This window comes from Schistocerca nitens, chromosome 4 (genome assembly GCF_023898315.1).
Source record: "Schistocerca nitens isolate TAMUIC-IGC-003100 chromosome 4, iqSchNite1.1, whole genome shotgun sequence".
In the NCBI taxonomy this organism is placed as follows: domain Eukaryota; kingdom Metazoa; phylum Arthropoda; class Insecta; order Orthoptera; family Acrididae; genus Schistocerca; species Schistocerca nitens.
The window spans coordinates 471,524,922-471,545,689 of NC_064617.1; the positions used below are offsets into that span (position 1 = coordinate 471,524,922).

Here is a 20,768-nt window from a genome sequence, read left to right on the forward strand (position 1 = left end):
AAAATCTTTATGGATAGTTACTCCCAAATATTTTACGGCAGATACAGTTTCCAGCGGTTTGTCATCAACAGTGTAGCTATACAGTAGTGGCTTTCTTTTGGTATGTAAGCGCCATATGTTGCATTTATTTACGTTCAGGGACAATTGCCAGAACCTGCGCCATTCATCAATTCTCTGCAGGTCATTCTGCAAATCGTTACTATCTTCTAGCATTGCTACTTTGTTATAGACAACCGCATCATCTGCGAAGAGCCTCAGGGAGCATCCGATGCTTTCTCCTAGATTATTTATACATATTGTAAACAGTAATGGTCCTATCACACTTCCTTGGAGTACTCCGGAAATTACTTTTGCATCTGTCGATTTCGTTCCGTTAAGAGCGACATGTTGAGTTCTGTTTGCAAGTAAGGCCTGAATCTAGTCGCAAATCTGCTCTGATACTCGATAAGCTCGTATTTTCTTCACTCAAAGGGAGTGCAGGACGGTGTCAAATGCCTTCCTGAAGTCAAGGAACACAGTATCAACCTGAGTCTACAGCGCTGTGGATCTCATGGAGGATCAGAGCGAGCTGAGTTTCGAAGGGTCTCTGTTTGCGGAATCTATGTTGATTTTTATAGAGGAGATTTTCCTTCTCCAAGAACGGCATAATTCTTGAGGATAAAACATGTTCCATAATTCTAAAACAGCCTGCCGCCAACGATGTAGGTCTATAATGTCCTAAGGCATTGTTAAAAACGGGAATGAGCTACGCTTTCTTCCAGTCGGCAGGTACCGTTTGTTGCACTAGGATCAGCGATGAATTACTGCAAGAAGGAAGCAAGTTCTTTCGCATAATCTTTGTACAATCTTATAGGTATCTCATCTTGTCCTGACGTCTTTTCGCTACTAAGCGATTGTAGTTGTTTTTTATTCCGCGATCGATTTTCAATATTTGCCCTTTCGACATTCGTACGACGGTTGAAAGGAGAGACCTTTTTACAGTTTTCCGCGTTGAAAAAATTTCGGGAGACCGAATTCAGTATTTCGGCCTTCTATTCGTTATCTTCCACTTCTGCGCCAGTATGGTCTGTGAGTGAATGAATAAATTATTTTGACGCACTTACTGATTTTACATACGACCAAAACCTCTTAGGGTTTTTACTCTGATCAGTTGACAAAGTTTTGCTTTCAAACTCATTGAACTTTTCTCTCATTGCTCTCCTTATACTCATTTTCGCTTAGTTCAACTTCTGTTTGTGAGCTAGATTTTTACTTCTCTTGAATCTGAGATCCGCTAAGGCAGACCGTTTTGTATTATCGTGAAATAAGGGAGATGGTGCACAGATATGATGCACGAATTGGGGAGGCAATCATTAAAACGAAGGCCTTTCTCGCTGCGTCAGGACCTTCTTATGAAATTTCAATCACCAAATTACACCTCAGAATGTGAAAATATTTTGTTCACGACCACCATCAAAGGGAGAAATAATCATCACAATAAAATAAGAGCAACCATAGCTCGCACGGAAAGATTCAAGTGTTCGTTTTTCCTGCGCGCTGTTCGGGAGTGAAACGGCAGAGAAGTAGCTTAAATGTCGTTCGATGAACCCTCTGCCAGACACTTAATTGTAAATTACAGAGTAATCACGTAAACGTAGATGTAGACGATACACTGATGACCCAAAATATTATGACCAGCTGCTTAAGAGCTCGTTTGTCTGTCTCTGGAGTGAAATACATCACTGATTCTGCGTTTCAGGGATCCGACAGTTTGTTGGTAGGTTTTTGGAAGTATGTGACATTAAATGTCTAGGCACAGATCATGTAATTCACGTAAATAACAAGCCACTGATTTGAGTTCGCGGTGATGGCGCCCGATAGAGAACAAGATGGGCTCCATAGGATTTACATCAGGCGAATCCGGTAGCCGGTACGTCAACGTGACTTCACTATAATGCTCCTCAAACTGCTGTAGCACGGTTCTGGCTCCGAGACACGGACAGTTGTACTGGTGAAAGATGACATCGCCGTCGGGGAAGACATCAAGCATGCAGGCGTTTCACCGCTGTCAGCGTGTCTTCGGTTAGTGCCACAGCCGCCAAGCAAGCGCAGAAGAATGTCTCCCACAGCATAAAACTGTTACGAACAGCCTGCGTCTGTGGCACGCTGAACGTTGATGACGGCGTCTGTGGAAACGACCATCGACCTAGTGTAGCAAAAATGTGCTTCACCCGAAGAGCCGACACGTTTCCATTTATCGCTGTTTGCATCCCGGTGGTCCCGCGCTCACTGCAGTCGTAATTGACGATGTCGTTGGCTCATCATGTGAACACGTACGGGTGGTGTGTTGCGGAGCTCCGTGTTCAACAACGTAAGATGCACGGTGTGCTCCGAAACACTTGTGCGTGCACCAGCATTGTGCTCTTTCGGCAGAGATGCCGCAGATCACCCTCTATCCTACTTTACACAACAGACAAGCCTTGGAAGCCCAAGTTCTGTGTAGACTCATGGACGTCCAACCTTTTATTGCCTAGTGTTTGTTTCACTGTCCTTCTACCTCTTTCCGTAGATGCTCACGACAGTAGCACGTGAACATTCGACCAGATTCGCCGTTTTACTCGTTCACAGGTTCTGCGTAAAAGTACTCTGCCTTTGTCAGAGACAGTTATCATAATGGATCTCCCCATTTGCAGCCCATATCTTTGCTAGGCTGATCACTCGTCCGAGTCCGCTCCGCTTAAATACTTTTGCTAGCGCGTCACGTGCCCGAAACGCCACCAGGAAGCATCCATCTTCGAGCTGGGCAGTGGTCATAATGTTTTGGCTGATGGGAGAGAGTGCATTGAAGTCAAAAAGACAAGATGACTGTAGCTCCAACATCTCGTCCGTTTACAGCACTACACATTCCTAGAAGTAAAATACGATGAAAGACAGCACCATTAATGTTTGTTTACGTTGTCCCTGCGAAAAGTTGAGGCCAAAAACATCCATGCATGCTCAATATCTTATGTAACGATCTAGAAAGTAAAACAATTTTAAATATGGTTATTTCACACCATTGATCACGATTTAAATCAATAAAACACAATGCGTATGATGATATAGATACGCATTTTCTAGTAGTTGCAAATACGAGTTATAAATACCGTTAGTAACAGAAATAATATAAACATACTACAAAATCAGCTCTTGCTTTGAGAATTTGAGTTCATAATTGTACATTAAATGCACTACCAGTAAAGCATGATTACAGGAACATAACGTACCGTTCGCACAGTGTAACAGACACTCGTTGTAGGTTTCCTCAGTACGGGAGATGAGGTCGTCCCTGGCAACGCTGGCCTCAAGGATCAGCAATTGGCACTCAGCTGGGTGCAGCGCAACATCGCTAGCTTCGGAGGAGACCCCGAGCTGGTGACGCCGTTCGGACAGAGTGCTGGGGGCATGGCCGTCTCCTTCCACCTGGTCGCGCCTTTGTCGGCAGGTAGCTACGCTATGTCATTTGTTTTGTTATTTGTCTTTCAACGATTCAATATTCTCTAGCCTCTTCAAAATTCAAATTCACATGTTTCTACATGCTACACTTTATAACAGCCAGTATTTAAATTTCCTTGAAGATATAAGGAGATGGGGCACTACGTATGAGAAAAGTTTCCAGTTACGGTAAGTTTCGAATACAAACACGTATGTCGTCATCAGTCATTCTTCAACCACTGCAATATAAAAGCCACTTCCAGAATGCGATTAGTAAATGGTTCCAATGGCTCTAAGCACTATGGAACTTAACATCTGAGGTCATCAGTCCCCTAGAACTACTTAAACCTAACTAACCTAAGGACATCACACACAACCATGCCCGAGGCAGGATTCGAACCTGCGACCGTAGCAGACGCGTGGTTCCGGACTGAAGCACCTAGAACCACTCGGCCACAGCGGCCGGCTGCGATTAGCAATCCAGCATAAAGTTCTACAATAAGTAATGCAACACATTCTTTTCTCGTCCAATTTCGGTTGAAAAAAATGCAGAATTTGTTTTGGGACATCGTGGAATATTCCCACTTCAGCTGCTACAGTTTCATGAAGTTCCTGTGCTTGACGGTGCTGCATGTAGCCTTCAAAATGGAGTTTGTAACGGAGAAGAGTTCCAAGCAGAGAGCTGTCATCCGGTTTCTTTTGGCAGAACACCAGAGCATCGCAGATATTCATCGGCACTTGTAGAATGTCTACGGAGACCTGGCATTAATAAAGCACAGTGAGTCGTTGGGTGAGGCCTCTGTCGTCATCGCAACAAGGTCGCGCACACCTGTCCGGTCTCTCGCGTGCCGGCCAGCCGCACGCACTTGTGACTCTTGCAGTGTTGAGAAGGGGGGACACTCCCAGTCGAAGTGATCCACGGATCACAATCAAACACCTCGATGCACAAACGGACTCAAAGGTGTGTGCACGCTGGGTTCCTCGCTAACTACACACCATCCGACCTCCTCTGTTTGACCTAATAAAGGATGCTCTCCGGGAAAAGCAGTACGCGGATGATGTGGAGGTTATGTATGCAGCAAGTGTGGTACCATGTGTACGTACAAGTCCACCCAGTAAGGTGGCGTAAGGACGTCGCATTGGACGGAAATTATTTTGAAAAATAAGATTTTGTAGTCAGTATGGTACATTGGAATTCTGTATAAAACCAACCTGCTTCCAGAAAGAAAGTCTTGCACTACTTACTGAACGCCCCTAGTATTTCCCCTCCTTGCTATTGCATTCTCTTACTAAGCGCTTACACTTACGGTTTTATTGTTTGCTGTCGTCACTCCTTCACCTTCCGTCAAGTCGACGTCAATCTAGATTCTTGATAGCCTGGATAGCTCGGTCAGTTAGTACAATGCCAGTGAAAGACAAGGTCCTGCGTTCGAATCCCTGAGCCGCACACAGTTATGATTTGTAAAGGGTTTCAACAGTGTTTCTTATTTCGATTATTTCAACTTTAATCGAATCATAGTTCAGTAAATCAGGTCAGTGTTCCGTGACATCATACTCGTGATCGCTACGTCCTCTACCACTGCCTTTCCTCTCACTAATTTACACGTGTTTTGTTCCTTTCAGTTATTCAAAACACTCGTTTGCTCTGCCCCTTTGGCGTCTCTCAGTTTATGAATGGCCTCCACAATGAATTGGAACTCCACAATGTTAAAACGGAATCTACACACTATTTACAGACATTCGTTTTAGGTTCATTAAAACTCTGTTCTCAAATAAGACAGGGTTTTCAAGGAAAGCAGCTGGTATATACTGATGTGATTAGGAATACAACAATCAAACAAGAATTAGAGCTTAAAAAAAGAATGAACAGGTCAAGGACTATAGAAACACAGAGAGGTCATCTCACAAGAAAGTGTGAAAATTGAATGTCTAAAATTGTATTGAATCCTCCAGCAATAGGGAAAATGTCAATACATAGGACGAGGAGAAGAGATCAAATAATAAGTAACCACGAACAACAGATGCACTGAGAACCAGTCAGGCATATGCCTAATAAACGAGGAAAAAAGAAGGGACGAAGAATAAGATATTAAATTTCCCGAATGAACTCAAGCCAATTTATTCTCTTCTTTGTTTCCTTTACCATTCATGTGCTCGATATTTTCAGTTGTTATATACAAGAATTAGAAGGATTGATCTATACATCGTTGTTAATATTCACTCTTTTAATTTCAGAAAACTAGTACACTGACGGAAAAAATCACAACATCAAAAATAATTGATGTAGACTAATTAAATTTCGGGAATACATTTTTAGATAACATATTTAAGTGATTAACATTGCAAGTTAATGTAAGCGGAACGTAAGACATTGCAAATGTGAAATGCTGGTACATAAATAACCTGTGTAACCGCCAGAATGCAAGCATGCAAACGTGTATGCGTTATGTTGCACAGGTGGCAGATGTCAGTTTGTGGGATGGAGTTCCACGCCTGCTGCACTTGGTCGACAATACTGGGACGATTAATGCTCATCAAGTTTCCTTACAGTAGGAATGTGTATGCACTCAACGACTGTGATAAGACTTTCAAAATGATGGAGCACAGCAATCAGTCGTCCTCTCATTTCAGGTCTTATTAAGCAAATCTAGATTTCGGCTAGTGCCTAGCCACTATCAATCCACTACTTCATAGTTTCAATGCATGTCCTAGTACGTCAGTCCCCTGTTGTTCGGGCTTCTGTCACAGTTCGTTCGTTCAAGATTAGTCTTGAGATATACGTTGCAAACAGTTATTTCCTGTGTCGTACGTATCCTGACAAACACAGCTTCAAGAGGAGTTTGAAGGGGGACTGGTTCACTACATACCAAGTTCAGGACATAAACACAAACTCAACCTGACTATTATATTCGCTATGCTTCTTGTAATATCCCCTGTAGCCGAGAAGGGCAGGGGTCTGCATTGCCGGGAACCAGGTTTCCTGGAGGGCAATGCAGAGAGCAGGTGTAAGACTTAACAGTTGCCATAGCTCAGCTAGGTAAAGGGAAAAACCACCGCAATTCCACAGGAGGATGACGTGATCGTGAGACTGGGATGGCATGAAACACTCAATGAGGCAGTCTACGCCTCAGGGTCACCTGCTGCCACCAACTTATATCCTGAACATGTTACGTCCATTGTGTCTGAGGGTCTGGCGAGATCTAGGTCCTCAGACGCAGAGCTTGTAGGCAGCGGTGGTGTGGGTGTCATCGCAATTCCCTTGCTCCTGGGGGTCTTCTTTCTGGATTTCTCTCGCTGATCCTTGGGTTTCTCTGGCTGGGAGGGCTTCACTGATCCTGTCTCCGGGACTGAAGATGATCGTGAAACTCTACAACCAGCTGCTTTTGGGCACTTCAGCCAGTGGCAGTTGTCATCTTTCCCACTAGCAGAAACCTGGGAGAGGAGCTGAAGGTAGTTGGTGTGGGAGCAACACAAAGTTTCCCCTACTATTAAGAGGGCAGATCTAGTCTTCCAGCTATCAGAGCAGACTGGAACTCGGGGAACTGATGGGGCTACAACTGTTCTCATAGTGGCGGCAGAAGAGGTCATAACCACAGGATGTAGGCATTCAAATTTCCTCTAGCCTCAGTGTGGTCAGTCGGTCCAGGGTCTTGAATTTCATGATTTTCCTTTCTCGCTGTAAAATCCTGCAATCTGGTGAGCAAGGGGAATGATTCCAGAATGAGATTTTCACTCTGCAGCGGAGTGTGTGTTGATATGAAACTTCGTGGCAGATTAAAACTGTGTACCGGACCGAGACTCGAACTCGGGACCTTTGACTTTTGCGGGCAAGTGCTCTACCAACTGACCTACCCGAGCATGACTCACGCCCCATCCTCACAGCTTTACTTCTGCCAGTACCTCGTCTCCTACTTGCCCGCGAAAAGCAAAGGTCCCGAGTTCCAGTCTCGGTCCGGCACACAGTTTTAATCTGCCAGGAAGTTTCAAGGGGAATTATGGTCTCCGCAGTTGACACAGATGGGAGGCGACGCGCATGGAGTATTGGGATGGGATGGACGTCCACAATCTCGACCTGCGATGCTGTAAGTACAGCGCGAAGACATAAAAATTGTTCAAATGGCTCTGAGCACTATGGGACTTAACGTCTGAGGTCATCAGTCCCTTAGAACTTAGAACTACTTAAACCTAACTAACCTAAGGACATCACACACATCCATGCCCAAGGCAGGATTCGAACCTGCGACTGTAGAAGTCGCGCGGTTCCGGACTGCAGCGCCTAGAATCGCTCGGCCACCGCGGCCGGCGCGAAGACATATGGCCGAACTTCCAGCATTTAAAGCACCACATTGGGGAGGGATATAGGGCTTCACATCACAGTGGTAGACCATCACCTTGACCTTCTCGGGTAATGTGTCCCCCCTCAAAGCCCAAGATGAAGGCACCGGTGGCAACCTGAATATTCCTCGGACGCTGATGGATGCGCCAGACGAAATGAACTCCTCGCCGTTCTAAGCTGGCGCGCAACTCGTCGTCAAACTGCAAAAGAAGGTCCCTGTGGAATATAATATCCTGGATCATATTTAAGCTCTTATGGCAACTGAAACATCCCTCAGCTTGTCACAAGCGAGGAAGCCTTTTTTATCAAGACTGAACGAATTTTGGAGAAGCCTTCCACCTCCGCAAACGTGTCCTCTAAATGCTCTACAAAAAACTGAGGCTTCATCGAGACAAAGGAGTCCCCATCAGTTCTCATACATATGAGGTACCGGGGCAAATAAGGTTCGCTGCCATCCTTAGCCTGGCATTCCTTTCATGGTGTGGCCAGAGAGGGGAACGGTTTAGGATCATACTTCCTTGCATTGTACTAAGACTCGGAACGCTTAGAGACTGCTGGCGTTCGATCACCAGCAAGTGATGATGTGGTACGCTTCATCGCGCGTCATACGCCCTGATGCCAACCACTCCGACCAGGGGCCCACCCCACAGGCGCCACCCAGCCACAGCAAAGGCCACCTGGCAGGATGTGTATTGTCGGGAGTCCCGATGACCCAGGGTGACGGGCATCTACGCCTTGGCATATGTGGGGAGTTAAAAGCGCTGGCATCAGCAAAGCGATCCCTGTGTAGTCAGGGGGCTACAACCAACAGGGTACATGGCAGCCTCACCACAATGGACTGGCTACCATACTGGATATGTGGTGTAAAGAATTCCATGGTCCTCGTCGGCGCAGAAAACGACACTGCATAGTGGGTGGAGGAAAACGCACCCAGGAAGGTGTGCTCACTCAAGAGATGGAGGATGAACGGGACTGCAATGCCATGACGAGAAAGTGGGCTACAGATCTCAATGTGCGATGAACACGATGCACCTTTTAAGGCGCCCTTCCCGAATTGGCTCGCTCTTCAGGGAAATTTTAAAAATTGTAGGTCAAGCCCTACAGAGGACCATCACATAAAGACTGAAAGGTGTGAGACTCCTTTTAGTCGCCTCTTACGTCAGGCAGGAATACCTCAGGCCTATTCTAACCCCCGGGCCCACAAGGGTGGTGGTCGTCCGGAGTATGGTCTTCTTGTGGCCATACATGCTCATGACCATCGCTGATAGCAGTCATGTTCAGAGGCTACAGTCCTGCCAAGCCACTCTGCAATATCGAAGAAGGAACATCCAGTTTCACGTAGCCCCATTACACATCCCCATTCAACTTCAGTGAAGTGTTGATAGTGGTTCCTTTGTCACCTTAAAGACATTCTTGACTACCGCGACCAGTCTCAAAGGTAACCAATGTTCATGAATGTTACAGTGTGTATTTAAAGCAAACCCGATTTGCATCCTCATAGTGGCGTTACTTGCGCCCCTCTTATGCGACTGGCGCAAAATCTGAATAGATATCATCTATCAGATCTAGAAACAGGCCTACAAGTTTCGTTTTTGCCACACAACTCCTTTTTGGTGCTACGATTTTTTTATCCGTCTTTCTACACTCCTGGAAATGGAAAAAAGAACACATTGACACCGGTGTGTCAGACCCACCATACTTGCTCCGGACACTGCGAGAGGGCTGTACAAGCAATGATCACACGCACGGCACAGCGGACACACCAGGAACCGCGGTGTTGGCCGTCGAATGGCGCTAGCTGCGCAGCATTTGTGCACCGCCGCCGTCAGTGTCAGCCAGTTTGCCGTGACATACGGAGCTCCATCGTAGTCTTTAACACTGGTAGCATGCCGCGACAGCGTGGACGTGAACCGTATGTGCAGTTGACGGACTTCGAGCGAGGGCGTATAGTGGGCATGCGGGAGGCCGGGTGGACGTACCGCCGAATTGCTCAACACGTGGGGCGTGAGGTCTCCACAGTACATCGATGTTGTCGCCAGTGGTCGGCGGAAGGTGCACGTGCCCGTCGACCTGGGACCGGACCGCAGCGACGCACGGATGCACGCCAAGACCGTAGGATCCTACGCAGTGCCGTAGGGAACCGCACCGCCACTTCCCAGCAAATTAGGGACACTGTTGCTCCTGGGGTATCGGCGAGGACCATTCGCAACCGTCTCCATGAAGCTGGGCTACGGTCCCGCACACCGTTAGGCCGTCTTCCGCTCACGCCCCAACATCGTGCAGCCCGCCTCCAGTGGTGTCGCGACAGGCGTGAATGGAGGGACGAATGGAGACGTGTCGTCTTCAGCGATGAGAGTCGCTTCTGCCTTGGTGCCAATGATGGTCGTATGCGTGTTTGGCGCCGTGCAGGTGAGCGCCACAATCAGGACTGCATACGACCGAGGCACACAGGGCCAACACCCGGCATCATGGTGTGGGGAGCGATCTCCTACACTGGCCGTACACCACTGGTGATCGTCGAGGGGACACTGAATAGTGCACGGTACATCCAAACCGTCATCGAACCCATCGTTCTACCATTCCTAGACCGGCAAGGGAACTTGCTGTTCCAACAGGACAATGCACGTCCGCATGTATCCCGTGCCACCCAACGTGCTCTAGAAGGTGTAAGTCAACTACCCTGGCCAGCAAGATCTCCGGATCTGTCCCCCATTGAGCATGTTTGGGACTGGATGAAGCGTCGTCTCACGCGGTCTGCACGTCCAGCACGAACGCTGGTCCAACTGAGGCGCCAGGTGGAAATGGCATGGCAAGCCGTTCCACAGGACTACATCCAGCATCTCTACGATCGTCTCCATGGGAGAATAGCAGCCTGCATTGCTGCGAAAGGTGGATATCCACTGTACTAGTGCCGACATTGTGCATGCTCTGTTGCCTGTGTCTATGTGCCTGTGGTTCTGTCAGTGTGATCATGTGATGTATCTGACCCCAGGAATGTGTCAATAAAGTTTCCCCTTCCTGGGACAATGAATCCACGGTGTTCTTATTTCAATTTCCAGGAGAGTATATCATGGTTCAAATGGCTCTGAGCACTATGGGACTCAACTGCTGAGGTCATTAGTCCCCTAGAACTTAGAACTAGTTAAACCTAACTAACCTAAGGACATCACAAACATCCATGCCCGAGGCAGGATTCGAACCTGCGACCGTAGCGGTCTTGCGGGTGTATATCATGTTCGCGACAATGTAGTTAGTTATCATCTCTACTCGCATTCCATTTCTATTGAACCCATCTATTATTTATTAAAATAAATTTTTGCAAACAAACGAAACGGAAAAATGATGCCACTAATATAAAGCGGTATATATCAGATTCATGGATTCCTACTCTATCGTTTCAGTATAATGTTTAAGAATCCTGCTCAAAGTAGAGGGTAAAACATTATGTAAAGTGGATTAGACTTGTGTAAGGACATCAATGATACGATTCGCTGATGACATTGCTATCCTGAGTGAAAGTGAAGAAGAATTAAATGATCGGCTGAACGGAATGAACAGTCTAATGAGTACACAGTATGGTTTGAGAATAAATCGGAGAAAGACGAAGGTAATGAGAAGTAGTAGAAATGAGAACAGCGAGGAAACTTAACATCTGGATTGATGGTCACGAAGTCAATGAATTCTGCTACCTAGGCAGTAAAATAACCAATGACGGACGGAGCAAGGAGGACATCAAAAGCAGACTCGCTATGGCAAGAAAGGCATTTCTGGCCAAGAGAAGTCTACTAATATCAAATACTGGCCTTAATTTGAGGAAGAAATTTCTGGGGATGTACGTCTGGAGTACAGCATTGTATGGTAGTGAAACATGGACTGTGGGAAAACCGGAACAGAGGAGAATCGAAGCATTTGAAATGTGGTGCTATAGACGAATGTTGAAAATTAGGTGAACTGATAAGGTACGGAATGAGGAGGTTCTACGCAGAATCGGAGAGGAAAGGAATATGTGGAAAACACTGATAAGGAGAAGGGACAGGATGATAGGACATCTGCTAAGACATGGGGGAATTACTTCCATGGTACTAGAGGGAGCTGTAGAGGGCAAAAACTGTAGAGGAAGACAGAGATTGGAATACGTCAAGCAAATAATTGAGGACGTAGGTTGCAAGTGCTACTCTGAGATGAAGAGGTTAGCACAGGAAAGGAATTCGTGGCGGGCCGCATCAAACCAGTCAGTAGACTGATGACCAAAAAAAAATATGCGTTTCCAGCTATGCATTAACCGTTACTCCGAGTTGGAGATGCCGAATCTCTACTAGTGGAAAAACGACGAAAAATTTGAAGAAAAGCCCACTCAAATTAATAGCACAGGTTGTATATATTATATGATCATATTATCGCGGTCATACATCTGTGGACATATTGTCTTGGTCAATAATTTCATCATGTTTCATAGCCTTCCCTGCGTGTAAAACCGCTTGCAGTCGTGTTTGAAAGTGTCGGATGTCATCCTGTGAGATATGGTTGTACGCTGCTACCAACAGTTGTTGTAGATAACTAAAAGATGTTGCTAGTAATGCAATGCAACTTCATAACGAACCACAGACGCTCAGTGGGGAACGAGTCGGGAAATTGCGCTATCAGAGGATCTACTAAATACCTGGGATAGCGTGTTGGCTAAAAGGAGACATGTTTGCACGGGCCTAGTTTTGTTCAAAAAGCGAATCTCCTTCACGTTAGAGAAACGGAAAAAGAAAGGGCTGAACTATAGTCGGGATAGTTCCACAATATTGAGTCTTTATTCACCAAACTGCACAGGTAAACCAGCGAGGGAAAATTTTTCTCCGCCAGTATTTTGCTGTATAAGGGAGGCAGGTGATACGCCTGAAGATATAAGACCAAACAACATTGTGCCTATTTCCTAGGCTTTATTCGAAATATCTTCACAATGTCTCATGGAGCGACTGCACTGACACTCTTCACTGTGACCTGTCCGTCAAACAGGAACGTTTAGCTGAGATGACTCCTTGCTGGCCATGGTTTTGACCATATCCCTTTTCTCTTATCATTGTCAAACTCTCAATTAACGAGGAAAATTGCTATTGCGCGCAAAGGCGACGTAACCTGTTCCTTGGTCACTCCAAGCTAACAATGCTATACGACATTAGACGTGGCTAAGGCTGTAACACGCGATGGTTTAAATAGTCATTGTGGAATTCCAACTATCCATTTACTACGAAGAGCTGCAGCTACAGCGAGAGATGTGTGGGATAAAAGGTGGTAGGAGTCATCCAGAGTTAGGGACAAGATCTATTGCAAAAAATCCTTTCACTACCATTCGTCCCTTGCATAGCAATTTTCGATGTCCATGATGCATCAGAACCGCCAGCGCACGCCTAAGGTTCAGTAACGACAGCTTCAAGAAACTTCCGCATGACATAAGTTTTACAATCGATTTACTTAAAGATTATTTGTGTAATTACACAACAAAAAAATTTAAGTGTCTATCCTTGGGTTTTAAAGTATATTTGTTTTGCGCATGTGATGGTGGAGACTAGGCATATTTTCTTTTCCACCCTTTGTACAGTTCTACTGTTAATATTTTCTTCGATTACACAAGTGTTCTGTTGTGAAATATACTAAAACCGAACTGTCTGCTGCTAACTTAACATCTTTAGCAGAAGAACTACAGTGGGTGGTCGAACGATATTTGCATATTCCGCACTAAATACCTGTTCTGAAAGTTTCTCGATAAGCGTATTTCTTCACATTCAACCAGCCTTAGTGTTTCCAGCAATTCTGTTGCAAACTCTCGCGAGACAGACAAACATGTGACCGTTCAAGCTTCTCGTCAAGCAAGCATATATACAGGGTGAGTCACCTAACATTACCGCTGGATATATTTCGTAAACCACATCAAATACTGACGAATCGATTCTACAGACCAAACGTGAGGAGAGGGGCTAGTGTAATTGGTTAATACAAACCATAAAAAAATGCACGGAAGTATGTTTTTATAACACAAACCTACGTTTTTTTAAATGGAACCCCGTTAGTTTTGTTATCACATCTGAACATATAAAAAATACGTAATCAGTGCCGTTTGTTGCATTGTAAAATGTTAATTACATCCGGAGATATTGTAACCTAAAGTTGACGCTTGAGTACCACTCCTCCGCTGTTCGATCGTGTGTATCGGAGAGCACCGAATTACGTAGGGATCCAAAGGGAACGGTGATGGACCTTAGGTACAGAAGAGACTGGAACAGCACATTACGTCCACATGCTAACACCTTTTTATTGGTCTTTTTCACTGACGCACATGTACATTACCATGAGGGGTGAGGTACACATACACACGTGGTTTCCGTTTTCAATTACGGAGTGGAATAGAGTATGTCCCGACATGTCATGCCAATAGATGTTCAATGTGGTGGCCATCATTTGCTGCACACAATTGCAATCTCTGGTGTAATGAATGTCGTACACGCAGCAGTACATCTGCTGTAATGTCGCCGCAGGATGCCACAATACGTTGTTTCATATCCTCTGGGGTTGTAGGCACATCACGGTACACATTATCCTTTAACGTACCCCACAGAAAGAAGTCCAGAGGTGTAAGATCAGGAGAACGGACTGGCCAATTTATGCGTCCTCCACGTCCAATGAAACGCCCGTCGAACATCCTGTCAAGGGTCAGCCTAGTGTTAATTGCGGAATGTGCAGGTGCACCATCATGCTGATACCACATACGTCGACGCGTTTCCAGTGGGACATTTTCGAGCAACGTTGGCAGATCATTCTGTAGAAACGCGATGTATGTTGCAGCTGTTTGTTACAACACGCAACTGAATGTCGGAGGTTTCAAGCGTCAACTTTAGGTTACAATATCTCCGGATGTAATTAACATTTTACAATGCAACAAACGGCACTGATTACGTATTTGTTTGTATGTTCAGATGTGCTAACAAAACTAACGTGGTTCCATTTAAAAAACGTAGGTTTGTGTTAAAAAACATACTTCCGTGCATTTTTGTATGGTTTGTATTAAACAATTACACTAGCCCCTCTCCTCACGTTCGGTCTGTAGAATCGGATCGTCAGTATTTGATATGGTTTACGAAATATATCCAGCGGTAACGTTAGGTGACTCACCCTGTATAATGTCTTCAGCCAAAGTATTTACAGCGTAGTGTGAAACTGATAAAAGTTTCTAAATATTTACTTTGTAACATGTTTCACTTGTCAAGGCAGCTTTCTTATTAGCAGCTTCCAATGGTACCAATCAAAAAACTGTGGAGATGTACAATCATCGTAGACAACTGCTACACATGGTATTATGTGCAGAGTGACATGTTTATATCGCTACTTGATACTTACCAGTAGTCTCCACTCTTCTTGCCTATGTGCGCTTGCAGATGATCATCATTGACTTCGAGGCAGAATCTTCTGTCGTCAGTGAACCTAATATTATGGCAAGCTTCCCACCAGCTCTGTCTTTCATATCATAGGAAGCGACTGCACGCTGGTTCGCCGTTGATACTTCAAGTCCTACAAGCTGAAATCTTGGTGATTCTCCAGGAGAACCATTCGTCTACCCAATATCCTCAATGAAACCACACCGTACTCTAGCGGTCCAGTGTGCAATAACCACTACAGATGGTTGGAGGAGTCGTTCTTAGAGTTTGTCGGCACACTGTGGGTTCCATGGATTGCTGAGAGCTACAGGAATCCATCTGATAAGAAAATGACTGCAGCAAGGTAGTCGTCCACCTGGAAAACGCTGTGTGCTACGAAGGCCTCAGTTCAACCCCAGGACCGACAATGCCGCATCTGGACCCTCTGAAGGGATGACGGTGGAGCAGAATCAGGCTCATGGCGAAAGCCAACACTGAAGAGGACTCTGACTCGATGACTTATCCATTATATCGGATGACATGCCCAGCCGGAATGCCAGTATTTATACGTGCCCAAGCGGGTTTGCCATAGTGTGAGTGTCACAAATGTCACGTACGCTGCGTACCGGAGCCTCCCTGGCTTGGTTCACGTTGGTCACAAACTCTCAGGCGAGCACCAGCTGGTTTTATAAAAGTTGGGTGGTTATGGTATTTTTCATGCGATAAAGGTTATTTCTTATTTGGATTTAAAGTTTAAATTATTTTTGGTTACTTTTAAGTGGGTGCTGTGGTGCAGCATATTGCACCAAGCAGCTGCCTGTGGCAATGTACCGTCCTGCGTTGGCCCGCGTCGTTAATGCGTGAACCAACACAGAGGTTAAGATACCGAACTCGCCTTCAAGGGTATCTTTGGAAATCTTGGGATCGGAGAAGGCAAAAGAAACAGATAACATTACTTCGAAATTTCCAAAATAAGCGGGAATGTGCTAACCGAGCGATTATTCCAGTTAGCCTTTTTTTTTTTTCCTTGCTCGTCTAGATGTCTTTGAGGTTACGGAACAAAACTGGAAATGAGAACGTTAATTTCGTTCGAATGTATGTGAACCTTCAGTGTTGCTAAAATTTCATCTTTGTTTTTGTTTCTAAGTTCAAGAATATTATGAGGAGTACATAGAAATGTAAGAAAAATCTCAAAAGGGAAGGACACAAGGCGCCATTAATTTGTCGGTATTAACTAGTGGAATGTCAGCTGGTCAGGCCTAATAAATAAGCTAAGCTGTTTAAGAAACTTAGTCCCCTGAAATTTCATTTCAGAATATTGTATATATAATTGTCAGCAACATGCTGACGTATGATTGTCAATATTTTTTTTAGTAAAAACCAGATTTTGGATCAATTATTTGTGGCTTAAGAGTTCGGGCTGGTTGAAAACATTTGTAATTGTGCATATTAATGTACGGGAATTATAAACAAGAATTCACTTAAGTTCGGCCCTCTTTATTTAAGAAATTATTTTCATTCTGTCTATTATTTACTCTCTCTAGACGCACTGTTAATAAAACTACTAACCACTGTATCCTCCAACTCGAAGGTTTATTTTATTTGGGTACAATTAGGAACATTGTTTTGACAATAATGCACGACTTCCGGTAGTTGATTAACTAATAACGTCTGTACAAAGAGGATTGTCCACTGAGGTGACAGAGGTCACGGGATACCTCCTAATATCGTCTCGGGCCTCCTTTTCCCAGGCATAGTGCAGCAACTCGACCTGGTATGGACTCAACAAGACTTTTGAAATGCCTCTAGAAATACGGAGCGATTCTGCCTCTATAGCCGTCAATAACTCCGCAAGTGTTGCCGGTGCAGGATTTTGTACACGAACTGACTTCTCCATTACGCCAATAAATGTTCGCTGGGAGCTATGTCGTGCTGTCTGGTTGGCCAAATCATTCGTTAGAACTATCCAGAATGTTCTTCAAACCAGTCACAAACAATTGTGGTTCGGTGACGCGGCGCATTGTCATCCATAAAAATTCCATCATTGTTTGGCTGCACGTGGTCTCCAAGTGGCCGAACGAAACCATTTCAGTCAATGATCTGTTCAGTTGACTCAGAAAATCCATTCCATTCAATGTAAACACAAAACACACCATTATGGAGTCACCACCAGCTTGCACAGTGCCTTGTTGACAACTTGGGTCCATGGCTTCGTAGGATCTGTGCCACACTCGGCCCCTACCATCAATCAGCTCTTTCTTGCTGAAGTCTGGGCTCGTGTGGCCAGGCCGCGATTTTACAGTCGTCTAGGGCCCAACCGATATGGTCCTGAACCCAGGAGAGGAGCTGCAGACGGTTTCGTGCTGTTAGCAGCGGTGCTCGCGTCGGTAGTCTGCTGTCATAGCCCATTAGCGCCAAATTTCGCCGAACTGTCCTAATGGATACGTTCTTCGTACGCTAACATGCCATTGTTACTACGGTGAAAGACCCTCACCATATCAGTTATATTAATTACAAATCCTGTAGAAGAATTGGATGAGTATCACTCACTGAATGAAACGTATGCTACGTTGAAAAGTATCATCTGCCATATGTTTGACATTATTAAACAGAATACAGAGTTTTTTTTTAGTTAACATCGCAGTGAGAACAATAAGCTATGAAGCAGCAGCACTAGACGTTAAGAGAACGAGTGATGCACAAACCTTTAAATATCAAACTTCGCGTTGAATAACGCAATGAAATTAGCAGTAAAATCAACGAAACTGACGATGAACAAGACAATTTAGTCACGCTTTATCAGAGTAATTGTCAACACAATAAAAATGGGTTATTTGACGATATATTTACAATGAAAAGAAGTAAATCCAGTATTTTGCTTATGGCATCATACGACATGAGCATTTAAGACGTCCACCTACTATCGTTAGCGATAGCACTGATATATCTCTTAGTGAAAGTATGCGGACTTCACAGGGTGTAGCATTTTGTATTGAAAAACGGTTAGTTCGTGACAAAATGTAACATAATATACCAGACGGGAGCAACACAAAATCACTGTTTGAACCAATTTTTTTTTTCTTACGTTTTCTGGGTCATCGGTCTATGAGTGATTTGATGTGGCCCATCATGATTTCCTCACATAGCCCAGTCTTTTCATCTACGAGTATCATCTACACCCCGTCTCCACAGTTACTTTCTTTTATATTTTTTTGTATATGTATTTATCCTCCATGGCTCCCTTTAGTATTACGGAAGTTATTTCTTGATGTCTAACAAACGTTGTTTCATCATATCGTTTCCTGCAGCAAATGCTGTTCACATATTCCTGTTCTTAAAGATTCTATGGAGGATTTCTTACCTTATTAGTTCATTTAATTTTCATCATTCTCCTTTTACACCACATCTCAAATAACTCGATTATCTTCTTCTCCAGTTTTTCCACAGTCTATGACTTACTTCCATATGATGTTGTGCTCTGTACCCGGACCAGAATAACGAAGTGAGTGACATCTAACTGTTCAGAGGGCTGCTACCTCAGTAACAGCCAATTAGAGAACGAACTTGGTCGCACCTCCTGTTCCTTTCACCCTTGTCAAATCTGTCTGCTATTCCAGGTAGCGCCTCGCCTGATGTAGCCAGCTGCGTATGACTCTCGCGGCTTGTAACGTAAACAGCTGTGGTCGTTTCGTTGCGTGCTTTATTGTTTTGTGGGGCGAATTTGTATGGCACTACAGAATGTCTGAAGCTTGTATTGGAAGTGAGCAAAAAGGTGTGACTGCTATACGGAATGTTCAGCGATCTGCCCATGTTTTGCGTGGTCAATGCACGTGAGTGTGTGCTCGGTGTGCGAATATTTGGAGAAGGAGAGAGACAATGGTGCAACTCTATTGCCTGTAACGAAAGTAGTCGAAAGAACTGCAGACGCTTTGAAGACACATTAAAATACTATCATCAGCATTTGTAAGGAGAAATATTGTGCAGAATGGGAAGAGCTTAGTTCCCCCAAACTGGAGACACCCAATAAAAAGAGAAGAACGCATAACAAAATGGACGCTTTTCAACAAGATTCTCAGATTCTCTTCGTCGCCACATATATGGATATTACGAAAAGAACATCCAACTATAAAAAATCTGTGTGGTACTCTTAAGGTGCGTTTACACTGCGATTTGTATCGGCACATGTATGAGATACATGTATATGCGACTTTGCGACATGTATCGCGACTTGTATGAGTTGACAAGTATCAATCTCATACATGTATGAGCGTGCGTTTACACTGGTTGATATGAATCACTGTGCGATAGCTTCCGACGACGATTTGGAAGATTTTACATTTTTATGTGCTGATACACTTGCTCTTTTGGAAGATGATAGGAAGAAAAGGCGGAGGAAGCGTAGATGGTGGCACATAGAGTTTCTCGCGAATTAACGCTAGAAAATGGCGCATATTTTAGAAATTATGTTAGGATGAGTATGGAGGATTTCCGCGGTTTGTTATCACTTGTGGCTCCTCTTGTGTCCAAAACCAACACAAACTTTCGGGAAGTGATTCCACCAGAGGATCAGTTGGCAATAACACTCCGTTTTTTAGCCACTGGGGATTCCTCGTAAAACGAAGATTTCATGACAAAACATTTGCATTGTCGCGCGATTGCTAATGCCAACGTCCCACACACGATTGTCGGCATCCGTTGTCAACATTATCACGCGAGGCCGCCGGAATAATAGCAGAACATTGATATACGTGCCAGATGCATGAAAAAATTATATAATGTATTACATACTCTGATATATATATATAAAACTTTTACCTTCACTTCTTGGGATAAAACTTGCACAATGGCCTCGCAAACACGAAGAATAATGTTGCATATGGCACTTTTTAATATTCTATGCAGATACATTAACGTCGAAACGACAGTCGGCACCTTCAAAACTGAAACAGCCGCCAAAGAGCCTGGTACTACGCATGCGCTAATCGTCGAAATAAGCGGCAGTCGACAAGACGACAGGAAATGATAGTACTGCGCATGCGCGAGTTCTTCAAATGTCGCTCATACATGTCGCGTATATGGCCAAAAAGCGATATACAAAATGTATACGCGACATGTATGAGCTCGAGGGTCCGCATACAAGTTCCGTGAATTTTTGTATGAGGTGATGTATCGCGACATGTCAAATTGACATGTCGCTCATACATGTCGCGATACATGTATCCCAGTGTAAACGTACCTTTAGCGAGACATCTTCACTCTGATTCACATGTATTATTTTTCTTGTTTGTACTATCTTTTGTTCCGTATAAGTCAGTAAACTATTTCATTGTTTCCACACCTCTTAAAACATAACAAATGCGCAAATTACAGCTTTTGAAAAATCCTTTAATACTACGCAGATGCTAATGCTGTCCACCCATTAAATTCATTCGATATGTGCAAACAGTTCTTCATTATTCTGTCTCAATGATGGAAAATATAAATTTCGCAAAGGAAAGAGGAAGTAAATTTTAAATATGGGTTTTTAAATTCCACCTTCTGTACACAATCTATTTCTTTAGTCTGTACCCGAACATGTTTCA

At 44.4% G+C, this 20,768-nt stretch overlaps 1 protein-coding gene across 2 annotated transcripts in view; it reads left to right on the top strand.

Annotated features, from left to right (window-relative positions):
- Window positions 1-20,768, top strand: part of LOC126251800 (juvenile hormone esterase-like) — a 362,809-nt gene that overhangs the window by 44,778 nt on the left and 297,263 nt on the right. The window contains exon 4 of one of the 2 annotated variants that reach the window (XM_049952437.1): window positions 3,278-3,463. The exons of the other annotated variant lie outside the window; for it this stretch is intronic. Within the exon in view, the coding sequence (XP_049808394.1) occupies window positions 3,278-3,463 (186 nt within the window). The remainder of the gene's footprint in view (window positions 1-3,277; window positions 3,464-20,768) is intronic. 2 annotated transcript variants of the gene reach the window in all.